Consider the following 19,517-nt stretch of genomic DNA (forward strand, 5'->3'; position numbering starts at 1 on the left):
TTCCTTGTTTAGCCCCCTTTCTTGAAACAATACTCTCTTTAAAGTTTTTTGCATGTCTGTTCTCATTTTATGAGGGTGAGCTGAGAACAGCTCTGCTCTTATAATAGTCTAAAAACAGACATGTTAATCATTCGCTACATTTATGGCATATGATGTGCCACAGCAAGGGGTGCCCCAGGCTTTTAAAGACAGATTGTCAAACATAGAGTATTACTATCTCTAGAAAACCCACAGTTTTTCTTTAAGAAAAAAAAAAATGATAAGGGCAATGAAAGCAACAATATTACATTTAAAATGAATCACAAATATTTCTAATGTAAAACACTTGAAACTCTTGTTAAGTAATTGTAATTTCTGAATGTATCTTTTCCATTTATATTCAATAAGTTAAATATAGTTCTAAATGCTCTCACCTGGAGGTTGCTGAGGCCAAAAATACTGTTGCCAATCTTGAAGTACATAGGTAAATCGAATAGCAATACTAACTGGAGGCAATGGAGTTAAAGGACATCCCTAGGAAATACATGCAAAGACAATACCATGTAAATGCTGGTACCCTTTCGTATTAACATCAAAATTTCAAACTTATGGAACGGATTAATACTAGCTTTATGAAACCTAGATTTTCAGATTCTAGTGTTAAACAATAGGGTGCATATTCTAGTTACCAAAAACATGATATTCTAGCCATTCCAAAGGAAAAATAAGTAACCAAAGTCATTAGAGCCACAGATGCAAAATTTAGGAAATCCTTTTCATAGAAGAAATTCTCACAGTCCAAAAGCTCAAGAGGTGGATCAGAGCTGAACAAGAGGAAAGATCCTATACTAAGCAACAGTACTGGCAATTGTGAGACTAGGTTTTAAAAAATGGAAAAGTAAACTTTCCAAAGAATCACTGTATTTTTGTCCACATATTTGTATGTACAGAAGGATTTCCATAATTTCTGCATACTGCTTCCACAAATGTTTTCATTTGATGTAGCTTAAAAAAGTTTCCAAAACAATGCCATAGCTTTAAAATAAAGCTGTTTAAACTGCTATTAGAAAAAGAGATATTACATTCTATTAAGCAAAATGTTCTTTAAGTATCTTTTACTATTTTAATCATAAAACACCATTTCTTACTATTCACTTCAGACATATTAAATGTGAAAAAAAGGTGATTCATTTTTCAAATAAGTAAAAGTATTAGAAAAGTATAAGACTTGGTTTGGGGACAGGATGTCTCTTCTTTCTTTTAAATGAAAATAAACTCAAATGAAAGCCAGCCTTGAATATTTAACCAAAATTTCAGACTAAGAGAAATGAATGCTCACTCACACAAAACAGATTAATGAATCAGTTAACAAAAGAAAACTTAGATTTATCTGTCAATTCAAGAAAAATCACAAAACTTAATACTGTCATTTAAACATCCTATGACCTCAGCTTTCCTTCATAATGCTTAATCTGAACTATTATAAAATAGGACTTAAATATGCATAGGAATCACCTAGGGAACTTGTGAAATGCAGATTCAATACTCTTCTGCATATCTAACCAGTTTCCAGATGCTGCTGTTTAGGAGACTACACTTTGAGTAGCAAAGGAATACATGACATTTACATTTAGCTCAGCAGCAGCATCTATAAATGTCACTAGTAGCTTTAAGAACACAAACTCAGTCTGAAGTCACAAGAGTAGATAGCTGCTCCCAAAAACCTGAATTCAGTTTTGGGCTCCTGTGCCCAATAGCAAGGTGAGATTTTGGCTGGTCAGTGTATCAACTTTTTAGTCATGTCCAGATATAAAATGAGCATTCACCTATAATAAGGAGCAAATGTTCTAGAAGCCATAACAAGGCCACTTTGACACATAACCTCTGATCCAGTCACACAGATAAATACAAAAACAGATTCCCAGAAAGAAAAAATTAGGGCCAGGCATGGTGGCTCACACCTGTGATCCCAGCACTTTGGGAGGCCACGGCGGGAGGATCATTTGAACTCAGGAGTTCAAGACCAGCCTGGCCAACATGGTGAAACCCCATCTCTACTAAAAATACAAAAACTAGCCAGGCAGTAGTGATGTGTGCCTGTAATCCCAGCTACTTGGGAGGCTGAGGCAGGAGAATCGCTTGATTCCGGGAGGCAGAGGTTGCAGTGCCTCACCACTGCAGTCCAGCTTGGATGATAGAGTGAGACTCCATCTCAAAAAAGAAAGAAGAAAGAGAGAAAGAGAGAAAGAGAGAGGAAGGAAGGAAGGAAGGACGGACGGACGGACGGACGGACGGACGGAAGGAAGGAAGGAAGGAAGGAAGGAATAGGATGAAAAATGATGGAAATATCTTTGTGGACCCTGGAGGATAACTGAGGTTCAAGGCACACGCCTTAAGGTGTGGAAGGCGGCACTGACAATCTAGGATGAAACCAAAAGGGCTCAGTCCAGAGTGAGGGCATTGCAAGATTCTGCTTAAGCCAGACATTGGGACAGGTAACTCCTGCTTGGCACAATGGCTTTATTGGAAGGTATGGGACTGGGGGCTATTGTGTGAAGGGAAAAAACCCTCACCTGTATGTGGTGAGCAAGCAACCCAAGATTCTAAGACCAGTTATCAAAACCCCAACATTACTACAGAGCAAGAGACTCCAAACACTATTTTAAGACCTAGTTCTCAAATATTCTGCAGGTAGGGAGTAACCATAAAACTACAAAATCACTAGAGAGGATGGATGGGAGTGAACATTAAAAATTTTAAATGAAACTCATTCAAAATGAGCCTACAAACTAAACTTCTCAAAACATAAAAAAGTAGTTCTAAAAGAGACAAACATCCAAATCAACCGTCATAATACCATAAAATGTAAAGAACATCTCAAGAACTAAGAATGTCTAAACTGAAAAAGACGATGAAGTTATGAGAGTTTTCAAATATTTACAGGATTAAACTTAAGCACCCAAACTAGCTCTTAAGTTCAATTTTCTCAAATCAATTTTGAGAGATGTTTCTTATCAAAAAAATAAGTTTTAGGTTTGTCAGATGATGAAATAAACTGATTAAAAACTTTTTTTAAAGTACTGCTAACAAATAGCCAAGATCTAAGTTGGGTTCCACAGATCAATGTATTCCCTACCTTCAAAAAAGAGATGTGACATAAAAGATCTGAAGATAATATTCATTAATGATTTCTTTTTTTTTTTTTTTTGAGACGGAGTCTCGCTTTGTCGCCCAGGCTGGAGTGCAGTGGCCGGATCTCAGCTCACTGCAAGCTCCGCCTCCCGGGTTCACGCCATTCTCCTGCCTCAGCCTCCCGAGTAGCTGGGACTACAGGCGCCCGCCACCTCGCCCGGCTCATGTTTTGTATTTTTAGTAGAGACGGGGTTTCACCGTGTTAGCCAGGATGGTCTCGATCTCCTGACCTCGTGATTAGCCAGGATGGTCTCGATCTCCTGACCTCGTGATCCGCCCGTCTCGGCCTCCCAAAGTGCTGGGATTACAGGCTTGAGCCACTGCGCCCGGCCTTCATTAATGATTTCTTAAGAAGAAGGACTAAGGCCCAGCACGGTGGCTCACGTCTGTTATCTTGGTACTTTGGGAGGCTGAGCAGGCGGACTGCTTGAGCCTAGGAGTTTAAGACCAGCCAGAGCAACATGGTGAAACCCTGTCTCTACAAAAAATACAAAGATTAGCTGTGTGTGGTGATGCACACCTACAGTCCCAACTACTCAGGAGGCAGAGGTGGGAAGATTCAGTGATCCCAGGAGGTTGAGGCTACAGTGAGCCGTAATCACGCCCTACACTGCAGCCTGGGTGATAGAGTGAGACCCTGTCTCAAAAAAAAAGAAAAGAAGAGGAAGAGGAAGAAGAGGAAGAGGAGGAGGAAGAAGAGGAGGAAGAGGAGGAGGAGGAAGAGGAGGAAGAGGAAGAGGAAGAAGAAGAAGAAGAAGAAGAAGAAGAAATAAGGCATTGATATTTCCATGTGACCAGAAATTTGATCTAAAAATTTTAAATATAATTGAAGACTTATGGTAAGAGCAAAGGAAAACTAATGGAGAAGATACTAATACATACTTGCCTTTTACAAAAATTTCCCAAACTATACGTGGAATTAAACAGTACCTACAGCACTTCAGAGCCCAGAAGGTTTTTGAAAAGAATATTACATATATACATGGAATTCTCTAAAATCGAAGCATCTGTAATTTTTCTAATGGAGATAATCACAAGCCACTGCTAACAGCTGTCACTTTGAGGAGACAGGCGGAGAGGTAAAAGAAGCTTTTACTTTAATTTCCTAACCTGGTAAATGCATTACTTTTTTTTAATATCAAAGGTATTTATCTAGTTGGTAATAATTCTACCAGCACACTATTTAGGTCCTCAACACTAAAAACATATTTTTATGATTAAATTCTAATCCTAATATCTTTCTAACAAATGTCAGCTATTTAAAAAGAAATTTCAGCAATTTTTTCTTTTTTTTTTTTTTTTTTTTTTTTGAGACGGAGTCTCGCTCTGCCGCCCAGGCTGGAGTGCAGTGGCGGGTCTCAGCTCACTGCAAGCTCCGCCTCCTGGGTTTACGCCATTCTCCTGCCTCAGCCTCCCAAGCAGCTGGGACTACAGGCGCCCGCCATGTCGCCCGGCTAGTTTTTTGTATTTTTTAGTAGAGACGGGGTTTCACCATGTTAGCCAGGATGGTCTCGATCTCCTGACCTCGTGATCCGCCCGTCTCGGCCTCCCAAAGTGCTGGGATTACAGGCTTGAGCCACCGCGCCCGGCCAGCAATTTTTTCTTATAATTCTTTTTCTTTTGAAAATTCTCAAACCTTCAGAAAGGTTGGAAAACTAGTACAATGAACACTCATATGACTTTCACAGAGTTCATAATCATTAACACTTTGCCACACATACACATATATATATTACGCATATGACATTTTTTTGGCTGAACCTTCTGAAAAAGGTAGGCATCATAACAATTCACCCTTAAATACGTTAGCATGTAATTCCTAAGAACAAAGATATTATTTTATACAACTATAATACAATTATCACACTCAATAAATTTAACGTTGATACTATTTTCTAATATACAGTCCATATTAAAATCATCCCAATTGTCCCAATAATGTCCTTACTGACTATTTTGTTTTGATAAAGGATCCAATCAAGAATCATGCGTTGCATTTAGCTGTCAGGTCCCATTATCTCCTTAAATCTAAATTGCTTCCAGCCTTTATTTTGCCTATCATCATACTGACCAGTTACTGCTGCAAAACAGGGCTCACTTTGGAAATATGTGATTGCTTCCTCATGGTTTCATTTATAGTATGTTAAACATTTTGGCAGGAATGCCACATATGTAATTATATATCATAATTAATATATTTATTTATAATCAATATACTTCATTATAATATACACATAATCAATATCCTAATCAATATACTTATATATTTAAGTGCTAAAGCTGCCACTATCTCACATAAGTGGCCAAATGCGATTAATAGCCATCACACGACACATGATGTCAGTTTATTAATCAACTGTGAGATAGTGTCATGTTTAGCACTTAACATACTCCAAATTTAAATCAGCATCCTAATAACCTAAGAGTAATATTTCTCTAAGTAGAGGATCCCCTCCACTACTCGGTTATCTAGCTTTCTCTATTTTCTAGAGGTATTCACAAACAGCTTCTCAACTTAAGCCCTAATCAGCCCCATTCCCCCAAGCCCCCCAGAGCAGCACAGGCAAGTCCTCCATAGCTACAGACAGTGTTGTTATAGAATATAAGAATATATTTAGCATGTCCCATTTAGCCCTGCTGCTCTCAGGCCTAGGATATAAGCCAGATTAACCATGAAAATTAAATCAAAGAAAGATTTGGGGGGAAAAATGCAATTCAGAACCCAAAGGGTTTAGACCTTAAGGAGTTCATAGTCAAATGCTTCAAATGCTCAAACAAGTAGCTACCTTAGCCCCATTAAGCTTGGGAGACTGGCAATCTTGCCAACAGAGGACAAGGAGTAGAAGATACGCAGTCAATAAATGCTAACAGACCGAACAAACAAACAAATCAGTTGTTGCTTTAGCATTAGTACACTAAAAATATAACTGGATATTTTGTTTCTTTGAAATTACAAAGTAATTTATGTAGTCACTTACAGCTTTCTTCCAAGCAACTACATTATCAATATTATAGAGAAATGTTTCTATATGCTGCAAAAAATGATCAAATCTCTACTTTTATGTGGATCTCGGATAAGACTGACAATATCAATCCCAACTCACAATCTTTGATTTGAAGATATCCAGCAGACCTGATAAGTGAGTGTACTGATTTGGCACTTTTCTAAGATGAACCATTTCGAAGTCAGTTCGTACACCAGGACCTTGACATTCTCCTACATACATTCTTCGCCATTTGTGGTGAATTTGCACGAAGAGCGGCACCTGACTGCAGGACATGATTAAATAGGAATAGAATACAAGCTCATTAAACATTAAACCTGAACCTCAAATTTTTTCCAAATTATTTTAATCTCAAGAATTTAAAAGCACTAAACTGGAAACACAACAAAAACACAGGTTTGTGTTCATAACAAAGACATTCTGAGTTCCTTTTTCTCCCTATACTACTAAACTACAGAAACTATCATCTAGAAGTACTTTGATTAGTCTGAAAAATTGTTTTAGAACAGCCAACTAAAAGTCAGAAAACATCAGAATGAAAACTGTCTTGCATAAAAGTGATTATTTCATATTAGTCTTTCCAAATTAACAATAAAACCTAACTCACAGGTATTAAACAATATAAATTAAGCCAGTATTGTGGTGAAATATTTTTCACATCATTTAAAGACAAAGTAGGGCTCCTAAGCACAAGAAGGTTGTGATGTGCCTTATAGAGAAAATACATGTTAATAAACGTATTTTCCCAGAAGCATCGTTCATGCACAAGTTACATTGCTTTTGGCTACAAGTTCAATGTTAATGACTCAACATTGTATATTAAATAAGCTATCTTTAAACAGAAACACACATAAGAGAAGGTTATGTATTAACTGGTTGACAAAAAATGTGGCCAGAAGCTCGAAGGAACCATATTTCTCCTTGGAGAAATAGGTGAGGAATTGATAACTCAGTGTTGGTGGCAACTTTAAAGCACACAACTACCTTAAATAACAAGAAAGGATTGTACAGATACATCCCCAAGTTAATAATCCTATAGCAGTAACTACTCTAGCAAAATTATTCACTTAGGATACACCACGGAGTATATCCACTAAAATAAATTAATTATTCCCCAGTAGATTTAGAGTATCATAGTCTATTCCATACACAAATGAAATACAATTCAAAACAGCAGAACAGTGATTAAACAAATTTCATCTTCTTCAATACTTCCATTTAAGAATAGGGTCTAAAGGTACTGAAAATTAACTTTTAAAAAAGTTATTCCAAATACACCCTGAATTATTTCAGGAAGATTACCTTTAGAAATGGCCTCCATTTAGGTTTTACTAGTTTTGTCCTTATATACCAAATTCCAGTATAAAAATATGCAGGTATATTGTTAAAAGAAAAATTTTCAACTAATTAAACTTAATGGAGTTTATTTAAGGCTGGGCACAGTAGCTTATGCCTAAAATCCTAGCACTCTGGAAGGCTGAGGCGGGCGGATCATCTGAGGTCAGGAGTTTGAGACCAGCCTGGTCAACACAGTGAAACCCCATCTCTACTGAAAATTTAAAAAATAAAAATAAAATCAGCCAAGGGTGGTGCACACCTGTACTCCCAGATACTTGGGAGGCTGAGGCAGAAGAGTCACTTGAACTCAGGATGTGGAGGCTGCAGTGAGCCCAGACTGTGCCACTGCACTCCAGCCTGGGCGACAGAGCAAGACTGTGTCTCAGAAAAAAACAAAAATAAATAAATAAAACATTTATTTGAGCAAAGAATGAGTTGAGAATCACATAGTCTTCAGAACCAGTGGAGGTTCAGACAGATCAGCTCTGTAAGGTGGGCAGGCAGCATTTATAGACAGAAAATGGAAGTAAGGTACAGAAACAGCTTATTGGTTATAGTTCCGAGTTTGCTTTATTTGTGCACGCTCTGATCAGTTGGCCTGTGATTGACTGAACCTAAGCTGCTGTGATTGGCTGGGACTCAGTGAATTGTTCCAAAAGTATACTCCCAAATTAAGCTTTCAGTTTGTACATGGAATAAGTTAGGTAGCAGTTCTTTATACAGGGAGCAGGTACAGAGGTAACCTCAAGACAAATTTAGTTTAACAATATATATGCACTAAGTTCCTAACTACAACAAAAAAGCTAACATTTAATAACTGTTTGCCTTCGTAAATTACTGTTAAAAACAGTTTTTTTGTCTAGATTTTAAAAAATGTCCACTCACCAGCCAGTGTTTCCCAAGGCAATAGAAACAGAACTCAGAAGAAGGTTGCACTTAGATTCACTGAGAACAGCATCACTGTGTGCAGCGGGAGCAATCACCACAAACTCACGCAGCCCATACCTTAAAAAAAAGAATTAACTGCATTAAACAGGGGAAACCTCAGAACAAAAATCCATTACTTGAAAAACACAAAAAAATTTCCCTACAGAAAATTTAACAAGTCAGGTTCAAACTACAGGTGTTTCTTTTAATGGCAACCAAACCTACAAGAACTCAATTTTAAGAAGCACTTCTATCATCCACCTACTAGTTCCCCTCTATTCTTTACAAATTAGAAACAATTAGAAACAATCTGCTGAAATCTAAATTTGATTTGGCTAAAACAGGCTCAGATGTATTTGCATGCCCATCTCTCTCTCTCTGTGTGTGTGTGTGTGTGTGTGTGTGTGTGTCTGTCTGTGTGTGTGAAAGAGACAGACTTTTTCCGCTTTGCCTACTTTATGTTGTATACTCATGTGTTTACTAACAAGTTGATCACATACATGGGTGTATTCATAAGACCACTGTAATACTGATGTCATTGTTACTGCTTGAGAAAAAAGGTCAACAGCTGATTCCTTAAACAACTGTCACAGAATGGCTGGGCTGAGAACGCTGCCCAGAGCCCTGCAGCTGGTGGGAGAGGTGTCTGGTAGGAGAGGTGTGAGTGGGAGAGGCGTCTGATGCCTCGACCTGCTGCTTCACATCTCTCACTCGAGAGTTTCTTCTGGTTTCATACTGTTTAACCCCTCTGTGCTTTAGCAGCTGTGACCTTGACTTCATTGCTTCATCCAGTGCAGGTCTGAGTTATTGAAGACACCAAAGTGTTTCTCTTTCAGCTTGAAAACCAGGCAGGTTTACATATGGGTTTCAGTGTATTTGCTTTTGAACCCTTAACTAAACTTCAGCGTTTTGGCTGGTGTTGAATATCTTTAGCTGGGGTGACCTCGGACGGTGCTGCGGTTTACCATCTCCAGCTTCCGCCTTTCCAGAAACCCTTGTAGAAGGCAGTGTCGGCTGCAGGTTTTATCATCATGTTGCAGTTTGAGGTCACCACTATTTGGGGGACAAGCTTGCGTCCTGCTGAGGGGCAGGGTTTTCAGCAGAGGGTCAGTGGTGGGGCTGAGCAATTGTGAGGTGGCCCCAGGGGTCGTATGGCCATGCGCATGGCCATGCTCTAACACACTCCGTGTGGCCTGCTCAGAGTTGGATGCCACCTTTGGGCAAGGTTTAGTCTATTTTCTGAAGTTTTAAGTATTTTAAGAGGTATTGAGACTAATGAATATAATAGTTCAGTAATTTAAATGTTTGTTTTTAATGGAAGGATTTTTATTAAAAAGAAGCTAATTGACATGGAAATGTCAGTGAAATTTCTTACCTGCAAAGAAAGTGAATATTTTGTATTTAAGTAAACTATAATGAGCACATTTTAAGAATAAAGAAATCTGATATTTGAAAGGAAAAAAAAGAATTTGCTGAAATCACAAGGACCATTAAACAATAGTTTTGCCTTCAAAGTTAAGTTTACAAGATAAAAGAAGAAAGCAAGTATTGAAACTCTGCTTTAATGAAATGATACCACTAAGTCTGCAAATGAAGAAAGTTTGACAGATTCCCTAAACTGCAGGAAAATTATCAGCAATGATGTATATGTCCTTTCTAAATGTGAGAACACAGTTTACTAAGTATCCAAATTAAGGAATTATTGTGTTCTTTTACTCAATAACACATTAAAAAGGGGTAAAAAAATTATCATAAAACAGCTTAATCTTGCTATGACATCTACATTAATTAAAACTTCTCATTCAGTTGCCATATCCTTTAAAGTCATAAATTTGCTGCCGAACTTTTATGAAAATATACAGTCAAATTGATTATCTTGTCTACTGAAAATCCCTCTTATTCACTCTTTAGTGTATTTATATTTAATATTTTTTGAATCAAGAAAATAACTTATGAGAGATATTACTCATTTGCCTAATTTATTACCTCTGGTATATAAAGAGTTATTAATGCTTATTTTTATAAACATCCTACTCAAGAAATCCCCCAAACAGGAGTAATGATTTAAAAAATTAAGTCTAATTCATAATGTTTATTATTTACATGACAAAAACTTACTTCATTTCCTCACCCTACCTCCACCCTCCTAGCCCTGAAATCAAAATTAGTTATATAGAGACAGCATAAAATAATGAAAATAATCTAGAGCTTTAAAAACTAAGCTCTAAAGATCTTTGAAAAATAGTTTTCTTTTTTTCAAATGTCCCTAGAAGAAAGAAAACAAAACAAAACAAGTGAACATCCCCCTGTTCCATCCTCTGTACTTGTATAAAATCCCTGTCAACAGTCTCTTGGTTATTCTTCCACAAATGTTCCATTTACCGCATAACCACCCTACCCTCAAATATGATTATACTATTTGTATACACTTTGTAAAGCTTCTTTTCAAAGGACAGTACCCTACTGATCAGGACTTTATTTGCAGTTTTATGCTGCTGCAACAATACTGCAACTGTCTTTCTACATGTATATCTCTATAACAAATTTCTAGTGGTTGCTGGATAAAATAACATTTGCATTTTTACACTGATAGCTGTTCCAACCTTACTATAAACACACACAATGTCACTGTATACAAGCCATGAATAACAAGCCAAACTGAACTGCAATTTATCTGCAATCTACCTTCTATCCCCTAAGCCTTTCTTTCCTCTTTCTACTGATAAAATGTCTCCCTCTCATCCACTCTACTACCATTACTAAATACCCAAATCCTGACAAGTTCTTTAAAGATTTACCTTGCCAGGTGTGGTGGCTCACACCTGTAATGCCAGTATCTTGGCAGGCCAAGGCAGGAGGATCACTTGAGCTTAGGAGTTCAAGACCAGCCTAGGCAACACAGCAAGACCCACTCTCTATAAAAAATTGTAAAAATTAGTTGGGCATGGTGGAGAGCACCTGTAGTCCCAGCAGCTTGGGAGGCTGAGGTGGGATAACAGATTGAGGCGAGAAGGTCGAGGCTGTAGTGAGCCATAATGACACCACTGCACTCCAGCCTGGGAAGCAGAGTGAGACCTCATCTCAAAAACAAACAAACAAACAAAATTTACCTCAAATATCACCCCATCACTCTTGATAAATGTACTCTCTTCTTTATGATCTTCAAAATGTCAATATAAGGCATTACTTTTTCCTCAATAGGTCTACTTGAATTCTGAGACTACGTCTTCATCAAAAGTAAACAAACATTAAGTGGGAGATTTAAAAAAAAACAAAAAAGCAAAAATCAACAACAACAAAAAAACAACCAACCCGATTTTAAAATGGGCAAAGGATTTGGATGGATGTCACTCAAAAGAAAATGTACAAAGGCTGGGAGCTGTGGCTCACAGCTGTAATCCCAGCATGCTGGGAGGCTGACGCAGATGGATCATGAAGTCAGGAGATCAAGACCATCCTGGCTAACACGGTGAAACCCCGTCTCTACTAAAAAAATACAAAAAAATTAGGCGGGTGTGGTGGTGGGTGCCTGTAGTCCCAGCTACTCAGGAGGCTGAGGCAGGAACATGGTGTGAACCCAGGAGGCAGAGCTTGCAGTGAGCCAAGATCACACCACTGCACTCCAGCCTGGGCAACAGAGCAAGACCCCATCTCAAAAAAAAAAAAAAAGAAAATATGAAAATGGCAAATAAGCACATGAAAAAATCCTCAATATCACTAATCTTAGAGGAACACAAATCAGATCTACTATGAGATACTACCTCATAACCATTAGGATGGCTATTATCAAAGAAACCAACAATAAGTGTTAGCAAGGATGCAGAGAAATTAAAATCCTTGGGCATTGCTGGTAGAAATATAAAACAGCTAAGCAGTATAGATTATTTTTTAAAATGAACACTAACCATTTGATCCAGAGAAATGAAAACAGAGATTGAAATAGATATTTGTGCACCCATGTCCATAGCAGAGTTATTCACAGTAGCCAAAAGGGAGAAACAATCCAAATGTCCATCAACAGATGAATGGATCAATGTGGTATATACATACAATGGAATATTATTTAGCCTTAAAAAGAATAAAATCTGATACATATTGCAACACAGCTGAACTTAGAAGACATTATGCTAGATGAAATAAAAGCCAGTGAAAAAAGGGCAAATGTTACATGATTCCACTTACATGAGGTACTAAAAGAATCAAAGTCATAGAGAGAAAGTAGAATGCTGGTTCCAGTGGCTAAGAGGGAGAGGAGAGAAGTCATTGTTTAACGGTTACAGTTTCAGTATAGGATGATAAAGTTCTGAAGGACAGTGGTGATGGTTGCACAAAAATGTGAATGTACTCAATACCACTGAACTGTACAGTTAGAAATGGTTAAAATGGCAAATTTTGTTATGGATGTTTCCCCACAATAAAAAAGTTAAATATAAAAGAATGAGAAAAAACTAATACACATTTTATAGAATAAGAAATATAAATGGTTAATAAGTCTATTAAGAGATGTTCAATCTCACAATTAAAAAATAAAAATTAAACAAGATACCACTGTGGCAAAAAATATAAAATACTGATAGACTCCAGTGTTGGCAAGAGTGCTGGGATATGCCACAGGTGGTAATATAAACTTTAAAAGCATTTTTAGGCTGAGATGGGAAGATCACTTGAGGTCAGAAGTTCAAGACCAGCCTGGGAAACATAGTGAGACCCCATCTCTACAAAAAATTTAAAAATTAGCTTTGCATGGTGGTGTGCACCTGTACTCCTAGCTACTCAGGTGGCTGAGACAGGAGGATCACTTGAGCCCAGGAAGTCGACACTGCAGGGAGTCATGATCACACCACTGCACTCCAGCCTGGTGATAGAGCAAGGCCCTGTCTTGTCCGGAGCCGTGAGGCTCGGAAATTGCCGCGGCCTCTGTTGCTTAAGCTCTGCATTGTGGAGACAAGATGGCGCACTTCCTGGTTCTTCATCATCAACTTTACCCGCGCGCGCCAACTTTTCCCGCCCGCGCGTAGATAACCTCCCGCGCCCGGGAAAGACTAAGTCTACCGAGCATGCGTCTGGTGACGTCTCTCATTATTCCCCTCCCCTCCTGCTCTGAGCCCTTCCTCCCTGGCAGCATATATAAGGCATTACACCACCGCCATTAAATGAGACTTGATCAGAATACTGTCTTGTCTCCATTTCTTGTGTCTCTTGTCTCTCTAAATTCCCACCCCCTCCTCCAAGGTCTGTGTTAATGATCCCGCTGGTCGGGACATGTGGCGCCCAACGTGGGGCTTGGATACGAGGGAACTGCGTGAGGAAGAGGGCGCATAGAAAGGCCGGCGACTAAAGTGAAAGAAAAATCCCTCCGACCGTCGTGGGAGCCTGCTGCTTCGGAGTTGAGGGTAAGTTACGCGCCCGAAATGGGACAAGAATTAAGCCAGCATCAAATCTACGTAGGGCAATTAAAAGAGGCTTTAAAGACACGGGGAGTAAAGGTTAAAAGTGGTGACTTATTTAGATTTTTTGATTTTGTAAAAGACACCTGCCCTTGGTTCCCGCAAGAGGGGACCATTGACATAAAGAGGTGGCGTAGAGTGGGAGATTGCTTTCAAGATTATTATAATACTTTTGGACCAGAAAAAGTTCCAGTGACAGCCTTTTGTTATTGGAATCTAATCAGAGACCTAATAGATAAAAAGGAGGCCGATCCACAAATAATGGCTGCGGTCACCCAGACTGAGGAAATTTTACAAGTCAGTTCTCAGACCGACCTCAGGAGCCCCCCGCCAGACAAAGAAGTAGACCTTATTTCTCTTGAAAGTGATGACGAGGGGACCAAGGCTCTTTCGGTTAGAGACAAAATGATGCTAGGCGTACAAAAGCCTAAAAAATATCCAGTTCTACATACATCACCAAAAGATAAAAGTGACAATCCTGGCCCCTCAGATGTAAATTGGGACAACTTAGAGGAAGAAGCCTAGATATCATAATCCTGATTGGCCCCCCTCTTTCTCGCATCCGCCTCCCTATAACGGAACGCCTGGTGCCTCTGCACCCGACGTAATGGCGGTGGTTAATCCGAAAGAGGAACTCAAAGAAAAAATCGCTCAACTTGAAGAGCAGATAAAGTTAGAAGAATTGCATCAGTCACTAATCATTAGGCTGCAAAAGTTAAAAACAGGAAATGAGAGGGTAACAAATTCAGAGAGTATGGGAGGCTTCCCTCGCCCGCCTCAGCGGCCCGGACAACATGTCCCAAAAGGGAAGTTTTCTACTAGCCGAGACACAGAGTCCTCCGATAAAGATATCTTCCCAGTAACTGAAACTGTAGATGGACAGGGTCAGGCCTGGAGGCATCATAATGGATTTGATTTTACTGTTATAAAAGAGTTAAAAACTGCTGTTTCTCAATATGGAGCTACTGCTCCCTATACTCTTGCTATAGTAGAGTCTGTGGCCGATAACTGGCTTACTCCAACAGATTGGAACACACTAGTTAGAGCAGTTCTTTCAGGGGGAGATCATTTGATTTGGAAATCGGAGTTTTTTTGAAAATTGCAGAGACACAGCCAAAAGAAACCAACAGGCAGGAAACGGTTGGGACTTTGATATGTTAACTGGCTGTGGTAATTATTCCAACACTGATGCGCAGATGCAATACGACCCTGGATTATTCTCACAAATCCAGGCGGCGGCTACAAAAGCCTGGAGGAAACTCCCTGTAAAGGCGACCCAGGAGCTTCACTCACTGGAGTCAAGCAGGGACCTGATGAGCCGTTCGCAGATTTTGTCCATAGGCTCATGACAACCGCAGGAAGGATTTTTGGTAATGCCGAGGCGGGGGTAGATTATGTTAAACAATTGGCTTATGAAAATGCCAATCCAGCTTGTCAGGCAGCAATCCGTCCTTATAGAAGAAAACAGATTTGACTGGATATATCCGCCTCTGTTCAGACATTGGACCCTCCTATCAACAGGGTTTGGCAATGGCCGCAGCCTTTAGCGGACAAACCGTAAAAGACTTCCTTGATAAAAAAAACAGAGAAAAAGGAGGGTGTTTTAAATGTGGCAAAAGAGGACATTTTGCAAAAGATTGCCGCGGGGATTCAAATAAAAACTCTGAAGCAAAGGTTCCAGGCCTTTGCCCAAGTGTAAAAGAGGAAAACATTGGGCTAATGAATGTAAATCTAAAACTGACAATCAGGGAAATCCTTTACCCTCCCAACAGGGAAACGGGATGAGGGGCCAGCCCCAGGCCCCGAAACAAGCTTATGGGGCGGTCAGCTTTGTTCCGGCCAGCAGCAACAATCCATTTCAAGACTTAGTAGAGCAACCCCAGGAAGTGCAGGACTGGACCTCTGTTCCACCTCCCACACAGTATTAACGCCTGAGATGGGAGCACAAGCCTTGGGCACTGGAATATATGGGCCTTTGCCTCCTGATACCTTTGGATTGATCCTGGGAAGAAGTAGTGTCACTATGAAAGGTCTACAAGTTTTCCCAGGAGTAATCGATAACGACTATACTGGCGAAATTAAAATAATGGCCAGGGCTGTTGACAATATTATTACTGTCCCTCAAGGGATAGAATAGCACAATTAGTCCTACTGCCTCTAATTAAAACAACTAATAAAGTCCAGCACTCTAACAGAGGAAAGGGAGGTTTTGGATCATCAAATATATATTGGGTACAGCCAATCACTAATCAAAAGCCTCCCTGACCTTGTGGCTAGATGGTAAGTTGTTTACAGGATTAATAGATACAGGGGCTGATGTAACCATCATTAGACAAGAGGACTGGCCCTCTCACTGGCCTACCACAGAAACTTTCACTAACTTAAGAGGAATTGGACAAAGTAGTAATCCCAAACAAAGCTCTAAATACCTTACCTGGAAAGACAAAGAAAATAACTCAGGTCTCATTAAACATTTGTTATCCCTCAACTGCCTGTTAATCTCTGGGGACGGGACCTACTCTCCCAGATGAAAATTTTGATGTGCAGCCCCAATGATATAGTTGCTGCACAAATGTTAGCTCAGGGTTATAGCCCCGGAAAAGGACTGGGAAAAAAAGAAAATGGTATTCGACAGCCTATTCCAGCCTTAGGACAATCTAACACAAAAGGGTTTGGAAATTTTTAACTTCGGCCATTGACATGCCTGTACCCCAAAAGTGCGCTGACCCCATAACATGGAAGTCGGATGAGCCTGTTTGGGTTGATCAATGGCCTTTAGTTAATGAAAAGCTAATTGCAGCCCAACAGTTAGTACAGGAACAGCTAATGGCAGGGCATATTGCGGAGAGTAACTCTCCCTGGAATACACCCATATTTGTCATCAGGAAAAAGTCCGGTAAGTGGAGACTATTACAAGATTTAAGGGCAGTAAACGCTACTATGGTCCTCATGGGTGCCTTACAGCCCGGGCTACCTTCTCCGGTAGCGATCCCTCAAGGATATTTTAAAATTATCATAGACCTGAAAGATTGCTTTTTTACGATTCCCCTTCATCCACTGATCAAAAACGATTCGCCTTTAGCTTGCCAGCTATAAATTTTAAAGAACCAATGAAGCGATACCAATGGAAAGTGTTGCCTCAAGGTATGGCCAACAGCCCCACCTTGTGTCAAAAATATGTGGCTACAGCCATACACTCAGTTAGAGAGACATGGAAACAAATATACATTATACATTACATGGATGATATCCTCATAGCAGGAAAAATGGGAGAACAAGTTCTACAGTGTTTTGCACAACTCAGACAAGAGCTAACCACTGCGGGGTACACATAGCTCCAGAAAAAATACAATTACAAGACCCTTATACATATTGGGTTTTCAAATAAATGGACCTAAGATTACTAATCAAAAGGCAGTTATCCGTAAAGATAGGTTACATACCCTCAATGATTTCCAAAAACTCCTTGGAGACATTAATTGGCTCCGGCCATACTTAAAACTTACCACGGGAGAGTTAAAACCTTTATTCGACACCCTAAAAGGTGACCCCAACCCTAAGTCCTTTAGGTCATTGTCAAAAGAGGCGCTTTTATCACTCCATAAAGTAGAGGCGGCTATTGCTGAACAATTTGTCACCAGCATAGACTATTCACAGCCATTAACCTTTTTAATATTTCACACAACACTAACACCTACTGGTTTATTCTGGCAAGATAACCCTATTATGTGGGTCCACTTGCCTTCATCTCCCAAAAAGGTATTACTCCCCCCTATTATGATGCCATAGCAGACTTAATTATTCTAGGAAGAGACAATAGCAAAAAATACTTTGGAATTGAACCTTCTACGATCATACAACTTATTCTAAGCCAAATCCATTGGCTAATGCAAAACACTGAGACGTGGCCGATTGCTTGCGCTTCTTACGCTGGTAACTTGATAACCATTACCCACCAAATAAGCTTATCCAATTTTGTAAGCTGCATGCTTTTGTCTTCCCTCATATCACCAGTAAAACACCCTTAGACAATGCCTTATTAGTATTCACTGATGGGTCCTCCACAGGGACTGCTGCATATACCTTTGCAGACACCACTGTTAACTTCAAAACCAGTCATACGTCAGCTCAACTAGTGGAGTTGCAGGCCCTAATCGCAGTGCTGTCAGCCTTCCCTAATCAGGCCCTTAATATTTATACTGACAGTGCATATTTAGCTCACTCAATACCTTTACTTGAAACCGTAGCACAAATCAAACATGTGTCAGACACAGCCAAACTATTTTTACAATGCCAGCGAGTAATACATAACAGATCAACACCTTTTTCATTGGACATATTAGAGCTCATTCAGGATTGCCAGGACCTCTATCCCAAGGCAACCAAGTGGCTGACTTTGCAACCAAGACTGTAGCTACAACTATAGATACAAATTTGAATCAAGCACAGACCGCTCACGCTTTACACCACCTTAATGCTCAACCCTAAGATTAATGTTTAAAATAACTAGGGAACAAGCTAGACAAATTGTTAAACAATGCCAGACATGTATAACTTATCTGCCAGTCCCTCACTTAGGAGTAAACCCAAGAGGACTAGTTCCCAATATGATCTGGCAAATGGATGTCACCCATTATTCAGAGTTTGGTAATTTAAAATACATCCATGTATGTATAGATACATTTAGTGGATTTATATTAGCCACCCTACAAACAGGTGAAGCTACCAAACATGTAATAGCCCATTTACTACACTGTTTTTCTGTAATTGGAAAACCTAAACAATTAAAAACAGATAATGGTCCTGGCTATACATCTAAAGGTTTCCAAGACTTTTGCCTAAAATTACAAATAAAACATACTACTGGTATCCCATATAATCCTCAAGGACAAGGAATCGTTGAAAGAGCTCACTTATCCTTAAAAACTACCATTGAAAAGATAAAGAAGGGGAATGGTACCCTACTAAGGGCACCCCTAGAAATATTCTTATCACACACTCTTTATTTTGAATTTTTAATTTAGATGAGCTGAATAAATCAGCGGCTGATCGATTTTGGCATTCTGACTCTAAAAAACAATTTGCCATGGTTAAGTGGAACGACCCATTAGACAACACATGGCATGGTCCAGACCCAGTGTTAATTTGGGGAAGAGGCTCCGTTTGTGTTTTTTCCCAAAATCATGACGCAGCCAGATGGCTACCAGAGCGATTGGTAAAACAGGTACCTAACAATAACCAACCCAGGGAATAACTCTCTCCCTGAGAGTACCTTTCTTTCCTTACAAAGATGAACTCCAATTACAAACTCCTTTGGATTCTCGTGCTGACTTGCAAGGCATTCCAAGTTCATGCCGGTTTTGGTGATCCACGTGAAGCTCTTATGATCATACAACAACGACATGGTAAGCCTTGTGATTGCGCTGGGGGATATTTCGCCAGCCCACCTAATCCTTATATCACAACTGTATCTTGCTCCTCTCACACAGCATACCTGCCGTCTAATTCCCTTAAGTGGAGGTGTGTATTAACCCCGAGAATATCTAGTGGAGGGGATAACATAACCTGCCCTTGTACCACATTTTGGGACTCTATACACAGCTCCTGTTTCACCGCTTATCAGAAATGT

At 39.5% G+C, this 19,517-nt stretch overlaps 1 protein-coding gene across 3 annotated transcripts in view; it reads right to left on the reverse strand.

Annotated features, from left to right (window-relative positions):
• The window catches only part of RAB3GAP1 (RAB3 GTPase activating protein catalytic subunit 1), a 122,949-nt gene that overhangs the window by 46,178 nt on the left and 57,254 nt on the right, over positions 1 to 19,517 (reverse strand). For all 3 annotated transcript variants that reach the window (XR_004441803.1, XM_033231679.1, XM_033231680.1), the window contains 3 exons: positions 8,400 to 8,519; positions 6,276 to 6,441; positions 414 to 513 (listed from right to left, as the gene is read on the reverse strand). Coding sequence is in view for 2 of the 3 variants with exons in the window: in XM_033231679.1 (XP_033087570.1) it covers positions 414 to 513; positions 6,276 to 6,441; positions 8,400 to 8,519 (386 nt within the window). In the remaining variant the exon portion in view is untranslated. The remainder of the gene's footprint in view (positions 1 to 413; positions 514 to 6,275; positions 6,442 to 8,399; positions 8,520 to 19,517) is intronic.

The sequence above is a fragment of the Trachypithecus francoisi genome, unplaced genomic scaffold, assembly GCF_009764315.1.
Source record: "Trachypithecus francoisi isolate TF-2019V2 unplaced genomic scaffold, Tfra_2.0 Lachesis_group13, whole genome shotgun sequence".
NCBI lineage: Eukaryota > Metazoa > Chordata > Mammalia > Primates > Cercopithecidae > Trachypithecus > Trachypithecus francoisi.